Raw genomic sequence first — 13,555 nt, forward strand, 5'->3', positions numbered from 1 at the left:
CTTTGGAAGATGCTAAGTAACCAACTTAATACATTGAAAATTGTTTACATGTGAAAGAAGAAAGCTTTTATTCTGCCTTTCCTTTATGAATTATATCCCATGTTAACAAAATCATTGAGAGGGAAAGTTTCTTATTATAGAAGTACTCAAGCTAATAAGTGCCAAAGGGATAAAGAATATTCCCGTTTTGCAGTCCCTATTGAAATGATAGCACCTAGATATGATCACCAATGGGGGTCAACATCACGAGAAGGGCAATCAGGCATTATATGCCACCTGATGAGGGTGTGCAGCACTGTCTATGAAATATTCTTGCTAAAAGCTTGAATCAACATCTGAATAAGCCCATAAATTAGAAGTCAGCAAATTACAGCCCTCAGGCCAATCATTTCTGATGCCTGTGTTTGTGAATAAAGTGTTGTTAGAACACAACCATGGAGGTTCACTTAATACTGTCTATGGCTGCTTTTGTTTACAGACAAAGTTGAATAGCAGTTACAGAGACCATATGGCCTGGAGCGCCAAAAATACTTACTGTCTGATCCTTTACAGGGAGAGTTTGTCAGTCCCTGCTCTGGATCTCGCTACCTACTTGCAGCAAATACAGGGGACAAGAGAACATGTTTAATGACATCATGGGGATAATCAGCAAAATCCAGCTAGGAAATCCATAGGAAAAGTGACCTGTTTTCTTCAAAAAATAAATTTCAGGAAGAGGGGAGGGGGACAGAAGAAGGAAAGAAAAGGGAGAGAAAAAGTGTGGAGAAGAGGAGAGGGATTGCCTATAAAGATCAAAGCATTTTAGGGAAAATAACGAGTTGCAATATATGGAATTATTTCTTCCTGACTTAAACATAGAAACCCTAAAAATATCTTGAAATATATATTTACAAGAAAGTTGGGAAAATTAAAACATTGATTATATATTTGTTAGAGAGTCATGCACCACATAATGATGTTTTGGTCAGTGACAGATTGGATATATGACAATGGTTCCACAAGATTATAATAACAATTTTACTGTACCTTTTCTATGTTCAAATATGTTTAGATACATAAATACTTACCATTGTGTTACAGTTGCCTACAGTATTTAATACAGTAAAATGCTGCAGTTTTGTAGCATAGGAACAATAGGCTCCTGTTGCTCCTATGGCTAGCATATAGCCTGGGTGTGTAGTAGGCCGTACTATCTAGTTTTGTGTAAATACACTCTATGATGTTTGCACAGTGACGAAATTGCCTAATGATGTGTTTCTCAGAACAGATTTCTGTTGTTAAGCCGTGCATGACAGTCAGTATTCAAGAATCATAACCTCTTAGGTGAGATAATTATATTGTGGTTTTGTTTTTTAAAAAAGAAATCCATCTTTTTTAAAGAGTCATGCTGAAATATTATGGATGGTATGATATGTTGTACAGGATTTGCTTTCCAATTCTTGAGAGTGAGACAAGGTAGGAAGGGAAGTGGGGGAGATTTAAATGAAGCAAGATTAACATTTTAACTGAGTAATGGTTACCTGGAATTCATTGAATTGTTATCTTTACTTTTGTAAATGTTTGAAATTTTTTATAATAAAATATTTATGGGTTTTTGTTTGTTTGTTTTAGTGTATTCCAGGCTTCTCTTAGATCAATAATTGGGCATTAGCATTTTGAAAACAGCTCTCCCATCAAAGCTGCCAGTTAGAATTGGACAGGTTATGTTCTGTTCAACAGCACCTGGATGAAGAGGCTGACTGGGTTTGCATCCTCTGAAAGAAATTTTTCTCATTTGCACTAAGACACAATAGGGGCTAGTTGGTTCTCTAGGAGTTGGATTAAGGTTTTATTTTTTTCTCCCATGTGATTCTAATTTGCAGCCAAGGGTGCGAATCAGTGGCCTGGTAGGATCAGTGTTTCTCACATTTTATTGTGTATATCAATCATCTGGGGATCTTGTTAATGTGTGGATTCTGATTCAGTAGGTCTGGGGAAGGGTGGAGATTATGCTCTTCCAATCATCTTCCAGGTGATGGCTGCTGCTGCTGCTGATCCAAGGACACACTTTGAGTGGCAAAGCTATAAAATGTAGTACCTGCCCGCTGTGAACTTATGGTATATCCAACAGGCTTGAGACTTTTTATTAGAAAGACAGGTTGTCTAATAGGCCAAATATTTATCCAGATGCAATTGTATCCTGGACCCAAGATTCTGCATTTCTATCTAGCTCCCAGATGTTACTAATGCTGTAATTCTATAGATCACGCTTTTGATAAGAAAGCCCAGACAAAACCCAGTGTCATTTTCCCTGTGTTATTACCCAGATTGCTTCCTGTAGGCACGAGCCTTTCCGACATTTCTATTTAGTTCCTAATCTCTGCTTCAGTGCAGATCAGCAAGGTCAAGTTTGCTTTGTTTAGCAGCTGGCACTTTCTTTAATTCCTCACTCCAGGTTTTCAGCTCTTTTCCAAGTAGGCAGATCGCTTAGGTCCTCAGACTTTAATTAATGGCTCTTTATGCATATAATAATCATGACTTAGATTTGCACAACTCTTACTAGGGCTCCATGGAGGCATTGTGAATCAGCAGTGCCCAGCAGCAACCTGTTTTGAACAAACCAAGAAGCTCCTATAGCAGGGCTCTCCTGCCCAGCCAGGTCAAGCCACCATTCACTCTTCCTTGACATCACCTTCAGTGTTGAGTCAAGGTCCTGGGAGTAAGTAGTGTAGAACAGTGGTTTTCCAGTCTTCTTTTAGTTTTGGCATTTTCTGTTAGGAACACAGTCCTTGCTGGAAATGTAAACACCACAGCAACAGGAATACTTTTGGCAGAAAGGGGAATGAGGGTGAGGTGTACATCCCTGGGGCTTAGAAAGTGTGGTGGAGCCAGTGATGGGCCATGCGCGTGTGGGTCCACATGCAAATGTACATTTGTGTGTGTATGTGTAAGAAAATAGTAAGTAGGAATACTATACATTTCTGTTAACAAAATGTCCCATAGAAAGCTAATAAAAACTCATATAGAGAAGCTGTAGGTTAGAAAAGATAAAAAAAATTAGGCAATATGTTGTATCTTATAATAGTACAGTTCAGTCAAAGAAGATAAGGAAAATCTGAGGGAAGTAAGACCAGAAGACTGGCGAGCGCAGAGTGATGAAATGTGTTGAAAATTTTCTCACTTCTGGCACCTAATTTTATTTATGTTTGGCTCAGTTTCCTTCAGAGTTCGACCTTAGTTCATTAGATTCCCCAATATTGTGTGTAGTTGTTCCACAGCAAGGATAACCCTATTTTATCATACGAAAAAGATGTAGTTTGGGAAATTTAATAAAGATTACATATATAGTTTCTTTCTTTTTATTTTTCTATTTAGGTTTTGCCTAAAAAGTACTATATTCTCAACTGACCAAATAAATGATAAAATTGCTCAATACTTGCTCAAAAATCAATGTTTTTTGGCGGGGAGAGGTAGTAACAATGATACGGTCTGTTCTCCTTAATATATTTACTTAGTTTAGTTCAAAAGTATATTCAGTCATTTGCTCTTTAGAACTGTAGGTGTCTTTTCAGAGCAGGAGGGCCCTGTTATGTCAGCTCAGGAGGCTCTTACACATTCTTTCAAACAGTTTGAATGCTAAAAAGGAGGTACAGCTATAAGCTGAATGCTCATGAGGCAAAAAAGGGCTCACACAACACTGGCACTGGACTACTGAACCATCTTGTGGCCTCATCCAGCCACTGGGGACTCTGCTTAAAGATGTTCTGCTGTATCCTCCATATTTCTACCTGCTGGATGAACATTTACTTTGCCATCTGGCATGTCTGGAATTAGACTCATCACCTTCTCCTCCCTTCCTGTGTCCACGGTCACTTTCCTTGAAAGCATCAGTTTTCCTTCAGCTCATTCTTTAAACCTCATGCTTTTTCACCTGCTCTGCTTCATTTCTTTTACCCCCTAAGTCATTGATGCCTGAGTAGTCTGTAGTCTCTAAGGTTCTGACCTTTGATTTAAGACAGCCCTAGCTTCTGGCCCTGGTTCTGCCACTTAATAGCTATGTTTCTTATGTAAATTACTTTCTTTCTCCATTTCCTTGTTTGTAAAAGGGGGTAATACTTGCCTTAGAGGGTAGTTGTAAGAATCAAATGGAATATCTAATGTGTCTAGAATGTTGTAAGTATTCCATACATGTCAATTAGTGCTACTATTGTTGTTAAATAAGAATATTCAGTCTTCCATATCCATTCCTTCCTTTGGTTGCCATCTAGTCTAAGCTTTGAGCCCTTCTCTCTTGCATTAGTGTCATAGCTTCTTTGCTGATTTTCTTGTTCTCCAACAATAACTATTAGTCTAACTATTGTCAGACTAATTTATTAAACTTTTTTTTATTAGCACACTCAAAAACCTTAGTAGATTCCTGTTGTCTGTCTCATCATCTAAACTCTGGGATCCCACTTTCCAGCCCCCGCTTATTTGTAGGAGCCTCTTTATAGAGTCTGCCTGCCTTCACCCTGATGTTCCCAACCCCATTTAAACTGTTTTGTGTACTATATCCAGGATGAGCCTTTCAAAACAGATTATGTCACACTTGTACACACACACACACAACACAGAAAATCCTTCAAGGAACTCAGTATAAAATTCCAAAATCAGGTCCAACTCCTGCCCTTCTGTTCACCCTCATCTTGTATTACTCTTGCCCCTTGCTGTCTCCACATCAGCCACCAGGCCCTTCCTAACATGTGTTTATCTAGCATGCTGCTTCCTTCATAGTCTTGTACGTGCTTTTTGCTCTGCCTGTAATGTTCTTCTCACCCCATCTACTCATTCTTACAGCTATTGGCATAAATGTCACTTTTTCATGGAAGCTTTTGCTGACTAAGTCAAATCTATCTGCTACCTCCGAAAACCACAAACCTATCTTTCAATGCATTTAGAACAGTTGTAATTTTACATATATCTAGGTGGATATTTCACAGACATATTTCTCCCTAAGTAGTTAGCGAACTCCAAGAGTATAATCTTTGGCCATCAATGGGTTTTTTCATTGTTTGGATCTCTGCTTGGCACAAAATAATTGGTTAAAAATACTAAATTAATGAATGGAACTTGTTTTCCTCATTTCATCATGAATGCCCATATCTCTATAACATGGAATCATGTCATCTCCCTTTCATCACTTTTCCATTAATATGCAATGCCCAACCTTTACCTCCAAGTTCCCTCTACCTGGAACATACACTTTGATTGCTATGATTTACCTAAATTTATCCTTCAAAGATCAGCTCCAGTGTTTCTTCTACAGAACCTCTTTAAAAAACCATGCTAGTCTTCATGAAGGACCCTTCTTTTTGTAAGTTTACAAATCATCATTTCATTTCACAGTTCATGATTTATGATATCACCCTATTTTTTTACATTATTATCCTGTTTTCCTAGTCAGATTACAAGTCTCACAGAAACCAGATCATTTCTGCATCCTGCTCAGATCATAAACCATGCTGTCCAACATATACTAGGGGGCAAAAAATTGTTTGCCAAAACAATGTGTATATCTAGAAACGAAACTGCAAAAAGTAGTTCTGGGAAGTTCCTAGAATGAAAGTCAGTGTATCTGGGATTCATCACAAAATGAATTTTAGTCCTTGCCTTCATCTGTGTGCCAGCATCTCTAAAAATGTCCAGTTCTTAAGCTCAGTGAGACTACCAATGTGACATAAGCACTGGAAATCTCAAAACCTCCTCTCTTCGGGGTTTGAGATCAATGAAAAGGACTTGTCCTTGTCATCTTAAAATGGCAGTCTTGACCTCTCCAAGTCATAATTCACATAATTTTCTTTGAGGCTTTAAATATCTTTCTGTCTGTGAAATATTTAGAATTCCAAGGTATAAACTTAGTAAGTTAAGTAAGCCTTTTCTAATTAGGATGAGATTTTAGGCAGCCAATTACTCTTATGCTAAACCATACGAAAAGTTCCATCTGAAGTCATTTGAAAGGTAATACCAGGAAATCATTTTCAGCATCACAAGACATTAAAAAGCTTAGTTGTAACCACCTACAAGCTGGGATATGAGATGTACAGAATGCTCAGGGCTACCTCCATGATACCTTACAGCACAGATGAGAAAATTATTAAGTGTGTGATTATCAGGGTCTCCTGTATTACCGTATTTATAATCTTACAATCTTGTCATATTACAAATGGGTTATATATTAGTCCGTTCTCAGGCTGCTTGAAGAAATACCCGAGACTGGGTAATTTATAAAGCAAAAAGGCTTGACTTACAGTTCCACATGGCTGGGTAGGCCTCAGGAAACTTACAATCATGGTGGAGGGCACTTCTTCACTGGGTGGTGGGAGAGACAATGAGTGCAAGCAGGGGAAGTGCCAGACACTTATAAAACCATCAGATCTCGTGAGATCTCACACACTATCGTGAGAACAGTACTGGGGAAACCACCCCCATGATCCAATTACCTCAGTTATCAGTTATCACTGATAAGAATGGATATAATCACGTATTTTTTTCCTTAGAGGGTAGTAGGTGTTTGTCAACGTGGAGACTGGGCGACCCATAAATTATTGTATTTACAATATCCAAAGTACATTGATGGAAAAAACTAATTTTTAATTACCAATATAAAATATTTTAAGGTATAAATGCATAATGAGTACAATGAGGTACATATACAGCCTCATGAAGTTTTATGAACACATTTTCACCCATATGACCACCACCCACATCAATATATAGAATATTTCTAGCTCTGCAGAAGACCCCTTTGTGCCTTTTCCTGGCCACATTACTTCCCCTGCCATAATGTAATCATTACCTGATATCTGTTACCCTTGGTTAGTTTTGTCTGATTGTATTTTCATGCTGCTGATAAAGATATAGCCAAGACTGGGAAATTTACAAAAGAAAGAGGTTTAATTGAACTTACATTTCCACGTGGCTGGGGAAGCCTCACAATCATGGCAGAAGGCAAGGAGGAGCAAGTCACATCTTACACGGATGGCAGCAGGCAAAAAGAGAGAGCTTGTGCAGGCAAACTCCAGTTTTTAAAGTTATCAGATCTTGTGAGACTTTTTCACTATCATAAGAACAGTACAGGAAAGACCCACACACATGATTCAATTACCTCTCACCAGGTCCTCCCATGACACATGGAAATTGTGGGAGTTACAATTCAAGATGAGATCTGAGTGAGGACACAGCCAAACCATATATCACTGATGATGAAAATTTATAAGAATGAAGTCATACACTATGTATTTTGTTTCTGGCTTCTTTTGTCCAACACTCAACCATGTTGCTATGAGTATCCATAGTTTGTTCTTTTTTTTTATTGCTTTGCAGAATTCCATTGTATGAACACACCATGATATATATCTATCCATTCTTTTCTCCATGGACAGTGGGGGTTTTCCCAGGTTTTAGTTATTATGAAGAAAAGGTGCCATGAATATTCTTATACATGTCTTTTGATGGGACATGTGCACTTATTTCTCTCATAAAAATCCTTAAGAGTGAGATTGCTGGGTCATAGGATAGGCATATATTATTAAATTGTAGTGTATATTGCCAAATAGCTTTCTCAAGTGATTGAACAATGATGTATTTTAACTCATAAACAAAGTATATGAATACAAGCTAACTACTATTGCATAGTACAAATTATGCCATTTGTTTCTGATTTATTATTATGAATTTATATTTTAAAAGTAACTTAGGCACTAAAACTTGGCCAGCCCAAGTGATAATTGGAATTAAAGGTGAAAGGAGGTTGAAAAACATTTATGGTCTAAAATTCTACTTGAAAAATTCAGCTTTATAGAAAGGCATTAAATAAATGAAACTTTAATAAATATTGTCATTTGGCAAATTACTCTTTCCTTCAGAGTGCTAGGAATTAATATTTGGAGATTAAAATTAATTAATAGTAATTTAGAAAAATGTATTAAGAAACTTATTTGGCCAGATGCGATGGCTCATGCCTGTAATCCCAGCACTTTGGAAGGCCGAGGCAGGTGGATCACCTGAGGTCAGGAGTTTGAGACCAGCCTGGCCAACATGGTGAAACCCCATTCCTACTTAAAAAAAAAATACAAAAATTAGCTGGGCATGGTGGCGAGTGCCATAATCCCAGCTACTTGGGAGGCTGAGGCAGGAGAATCACTTGAGCATGGAGGCGGAGGTTGCAGTGAGCCGAGATCCTGCCACTTCACTGAAGCCTGGCTGACAGAGTGAGACACTGTTGTAGAAAAAAAGAAAAAAAGAAACTTACTTGCCTTGGTCAAACAAAAAGGAATTATTCAAAGTAGATACATGAAAAAAAAATAGTGATTTGGGTTAAACATATTGTTCTGTTGAATAATGGAGTTTATTCCTCCTATGCCTGATAAAAATAACATCTTGATGTCCCAGGTTCATGCCATATTTTTATATTCATTTTTCTTTTGCTCTCATAAGGTCATAAAGTATATTTTTTCATATGACCAGAGAATTGTCTAACTTGCTTTCCCTGTTTTTTTGCTGCATCCAATTTATAAATTCTCTTGGAAAGAAGAAGATTATTTATTTATCTATCTACAAGGGAATGAAAACCACAGACCACAAATTTTCTGTGCAGAGACATAGGGAAATGAAAAACCCCACACAGAGGTCTCCTGTCATTTCCTTCTGAGTGTAAACTAAGATGTGATTTTGCTTTTTCTATTTCAGTTATCTCAGGGATCTCCAGAACCAATTGAGCCCAACTTTTTCACAGCAGATTACCATTTATTACATCATTCATCCAGTGGAAACAGCCTGTCCCCAAATGACCCGACAGGTAATATTGATCAACATGGGTAATCTGGCTTTCATGAAGAAATATATTGTTTGGATCAACAGCTATTTCTAAAAGATTATCTTCATTTTTTTTTAATGGAGCTTATTTTGATTATTTATGGCAATAGTTGGAAGGCACATATGGTAGGAATCTAGAAATTCCCTGAGATTTATCTTACCCAGTTGTGGCAGCTTCCTTGATCATTTATTAATATCATAAACAAACAGCAGAATCTGTGTGGGTGAGTTGTATTTCCTTTTATTTCTTTTCGCTTATCTGATGATGGGAAATCAAATTCCCTAAAGCATGCAGGGAGATAAAGAGCAGAAATAAAGAGTTTAAATATTCAAAATAGAGAAACCTTGAAACTCACCTGAAGAATCCACATTAGACACATTGAATTTTTTTTTTCTTTTGCATAAAATTCACATAGGGAGGCAGTATAGCATAGGGATTCAAAGGCACAGATTCTGGAAACCTGGGTGCCTAGATTCAAATCTCGGCTAAACCATTTAGTAGCTGACTATGGGCAATTATTTAACCTCTCTGAACCCCAGTTTCCTTGCCTGTAAAATGGGGATAAATACTTGCATCATAAGGTTATAGTGAGGATTAGAGTAAAAATAAAAAGTGCCTGTCTATTAGTAGGGGCTCAGCATAATTGAACTCTTCTTGTCATATCTGAATTCTAAGAGGAAGCTTTCAAGCTACTCTGAGGTTTCAGTACTCCTAAATAATTTTTTAATCTTTATAAACGGTAGCTATGCCACTTGGAGGAGTGGATAGAAGTGAAGATTTTACAGTTAAATGAAGACTTGCCATCTCTTTAGCTTGGAAAAAGTGCTCAATTTTGTTGTGCTTTTGTTGTTGACTGAATGAATTACTTCATGAATTAATTGACAAACTTTCTTTTGGTTTTCTTGGATAAAGCTAAGTCCTATGTATGCAGAATTTTATTTAAAACAATCCCTGAGAAATCCAAGATAAAATGTTGTTTAAAGTCATTTGCTTTAAAAGCATTTCCAAGACAGGGAAGTTTATCTGCAGGCCAAACTTCTCCTCATCATAGAAACTCTGATGAAATGAAGAACTTTGATAAAAGTCTCTCAAAAACCTGAGGGTGAGTTGACAAACTCCTCCCAGGGCAGCTGGATGCCCCACCCCAGAGCTGGTTAGGTGTGGCCCTTGTCACAGCAGGCTGGGCAAAAGCAAAAACAGCAGAGCCTGCCAGTACTGTGGGGAATGCCTTTAAAAATGAGCCACCAGTACTCACATTTTCATGTCTCTTCTTGACCCTAAACCCATTCTGTCTTCTCTACTTGAAGTGGCAGAGAGCTCCTGGGCCTCTGCATGTCAGTGTTGATTGGTTTGAGTGAAAGCTGGTCAACACGGCTTTGGGTGGCATCAGAGTGGGTTAAGGTGCTAGTGTACCAAACTCTGATCAACCATCATAAAGTCTGTAAGCAAGACAATCTTAAGCAAAAAGAACAAAGCTGGAGGCATCGTGTTACCTGACTTCAAACTATAGGCTTTAGTAACCAAAACAGCATTAACTGGTACAAAAACAGACACATAGACCAATGGAACAGAATAGAGAACTCAGAAATAGGACCATCCATCTGGAACCTTCTGATCTTTGACAACCCTGACAAAAACAAGCAATGGGGAAAGGATTCCTTATTTAATAAATGGTGCTGGGAGAACTGGCTAGCCACATGCAGAAAATTGAAACTGGGCCCCTTCCTTATACCTTATACAAAAATTAGTTCAAGATGGATTAAAGATTTAAATGTAAAACCCAAAATTATAAAAACCCTAGAAGAAAATCTAGGCAGTACCATTCAGGACATAGGCATGGGCAAAGATTTCATGACAAAAATGTCAAAAGCAATTATAACAAAAGCAAAAATTCACAAATGGGACCTAATTAAAGAACTTCTGCACAGCAAAAGAAACTATCATTAGAGGTTACAGACAACCTACAGAAAGAGAGAAAATTTTTGCAGTCTAACCATCTGACAAAGGTCTAATATCCAGAATCTGCAAGGAACTTAAACAAATTTACAAGAAAAAAGCAACCCCATTAAAAAGTAGGCAAAGGACATGAACAGATAGTACTCAAACGAAGACGTGGCAGAGAGCTCCTGGGCCTCTGGAGCTCCTTATGTGGCCAACAAACATATGATAAAAAGCTCAACATCACTGATCATTAGAGAAATGCAAATCAAACCCACAATGAGAAACCATCTTGTGCCAGTCAGAATGGCAATTATTTAAATGTCAAGAAACAACAGATGCTGGTGAGGCTGTGGAGAAATAGGAATGCTTTTACACTGTTGCTGGGAATGTAAATTAGTTCAACCATTGTGGAAGACAGTACAGCGATTCCTCAAAGACCTAGAACCAGAAATACCATTTGACCCAGCAATCCCATTACTGGGTATATACCCAAAGAAAAATAAATAATTCCCTTATAAAAATACATGCACACACATGTTCACTGCAGTACTATTCACAATAGTAAAGACATGGAATCAACCCAAATGCCTATAAATGATAGACTGGATAAAGAAAATGTGGTATATATACACCATGGAATATTATGCAGCTATAAAGAGGAATGAGATCATGTCTTTGCAGGGACATGGATGGAGCTGGAAGCCATTATCCTCAGCAAACTAACATAGGAACAGAAAACCAAACACCAAATGTCCTCATTTATAAGTGGGAGCTGAACAATGAAAACAGATGGACACAGGGAGGGGAACAACACACATTGGGGCCTGTCGGGGTGGTGGAGTGGGTGAGGGGAGGGAAAGCATCAGGATAAATAGCTAATGCATGCTGGGCTTAATACCTAGCTAATGAGTTGACAGGTGCAGCAAACCATCATGGCACGTATTTACCTATATTACAAACCTGCACATCCTGCACATGTATCCTGGAACTTAAAATTAAATTAAATGTGAAAAAATAAAAAGTCTGGCCAGCCATGGTGGCACATGCTTATAATATACAGATGTTGGAAAGCTGTAGGCAAGAGGATGACTTGAGCTCAGGAATTCAAGACCAACCTGGGCAACATAATGAGACCCTATCTTTACAAGATGATGATGATAATAATAATAATAGTAATAATAATAAACATTTTAAAAGTCTTCTGGCAATAAATATATTTTTTCCCTCTAGGCAGTTATATGAAAGGATCAGATCTTTGCTGTCTTTCACATCTATATCTGCCTCCCTGTAAGAATCCATTTTCTTTCTAATGTATATTTATTCTTCTTGGCCTGTGGATTAGGGAGAGTTTCTTAATCAGAAAACACCCATCAGGTAATTTGCATTTGGAATCACCCCTCAATTGCCCTTAACACACACACACACACACACACACACCTCTAACTTAATTGGACACTCTGAGTAATGCCCCTTAATCTTCGTATATCATTTTGTGATGGCCATGCCCAAGGAAGTCAGTTATTAAAGAAAGAAAAGTAAAACATTTGAATACTCAAAGCCAAGGCAGATGCTTTGGAATTCGCTTGTTCCATCTTTATCATTAAGAAGTTGACCTGTTTGCCCTGTGGTTGAAGTCATAATTGCCAGTAAAGAATAAGAAAATGTGAACCCAAATGTCAGACTTTCCATAATTTATCTTTTTCAGGCTTACCAACCAGCTTTGAATTGGAGGAAGGAATAACATACGAACAGATGCAGGTGAGGTTTTTGCAGTGTCTCTGAATAATTTTATTTTGTTGCTTTTAATTCAATACTAACCTGGTTTTTTAAAAAAAAATTTAGACTCTGATTGAAGAAGTCCTTGAGGAAAGTGGCTATTACAATTTTACATCTAACAGGTAAGAACTAGAGTTTACTTTCAATTGTGAAAGATGAATTGAGGTCATCAGATGTTAGATCTAATTTCTCTATCCTTTATTCCAGAGTTTTTTTTTTTTTTCGAATTTCATTTTAAACACTTTTATAAAATATCTTTGCTTAGACTAGATACATCTATAAGTAGAATATATGTGCCCATCTTTTGTGTGGACACAGTTGCGGTATTCTCAGTTGAAACAAAAAAGGGTGATTGCTTAGTAGAAATGTATTCACATAAAAAAATAAACATAAGTAAATGGAAAAGCATTTCCAGATTGGTATTTTAAAAATTAAATATTTGTTTGTCTCATTCTAGAAGAGCTGAAAACTCACTCCTGTCACTTAAATCTACCCACTATTTGCACAGAAGGCTAGTGACAAAGTGCAACTGAACAAAGAATCATTTCTTGTGAATTTAAGATATATTTGTGGAGAAGAGACTCTGCTATTATATGTTGCCATTTGTTTACCCTAAATAAGAAAACTCCATTTACTGGAGCTGTATGTTATCTTCCAATATACCTATTATTGGTGTTCTAAGAATATAGGCTATTTTATCAATTGCATCAATTTTTATAATTTTACTTTTGGAAATAGTGTTGGCACAACAATTTGAGTATGATTAGTTTACTAAGAAGTTATTCAAGAAAAGTTTTATAATCAAGCAAATTAGTATTGTGGGTGATTGGAGCCTGATTCCACTGGGGAAATCTAAGAGCTGGTATAGAACATGTACCAGGGCCATCCCACACAAAAGAGTGAGAGAACTGGGGTATTTATCCTCCAATTTCCATCAGTCATTGTTTAAGGCCTTTCCCTAGGAAGTGTTAATTCACTGTTTTTTTTGTTTTTGTTTTTGTTTTT

The 13,555-nt window shown here is 37.3% G+C and overlaps 1 protein-coding gene across 7 annotated transcripts in view; it reads left to right on the forward strand.

Moving 5' to 3' along the window:
• NEK10 (NIMA related kinase 10) overlaps window positions 1–13,555 on the forward strand; it is a 422,123-nt gene that overhangs the window by 249,856 nt on the left and 158,712 nt on the right. For all 7 annotated transcript variants that reach the window (XM_077994143.1, XM_077994145.1, XM_077994146.1 and 4 more), the window contains 3 exons: window positions 8,707–8,815; window positions 12,480–12,532; window positions 12,617–12,672. In XM_077994143.1, the coding sequence (XP_077850269.1) occupies window positions 8,707–8,815; window positions 12,480–12,532; window positions 12,617–12,672 (218 nt within the window). The remainder of the gene's footprint in view (window positions 1–8,706; window positions 8,816–12,479; window positions 12,533–12,616; window positions 12,673–13,555) is intronic.

This window comes from Macaca mulatta, chromosome 2 (genome assembly GCF_049350105.2).
Source record: "Macaca mulatta isolate MMU2019108-1 chromosome 2, T2T-MMU8v2.0, whole genome shotgun sequence".
Taxonomy (NCBI): domain Eukaryota; kingdom Metazoa; phylum Chordata; class Mammalia; order Primates; family Cercopithecidae; genus Macaca; species Macaca mulatta.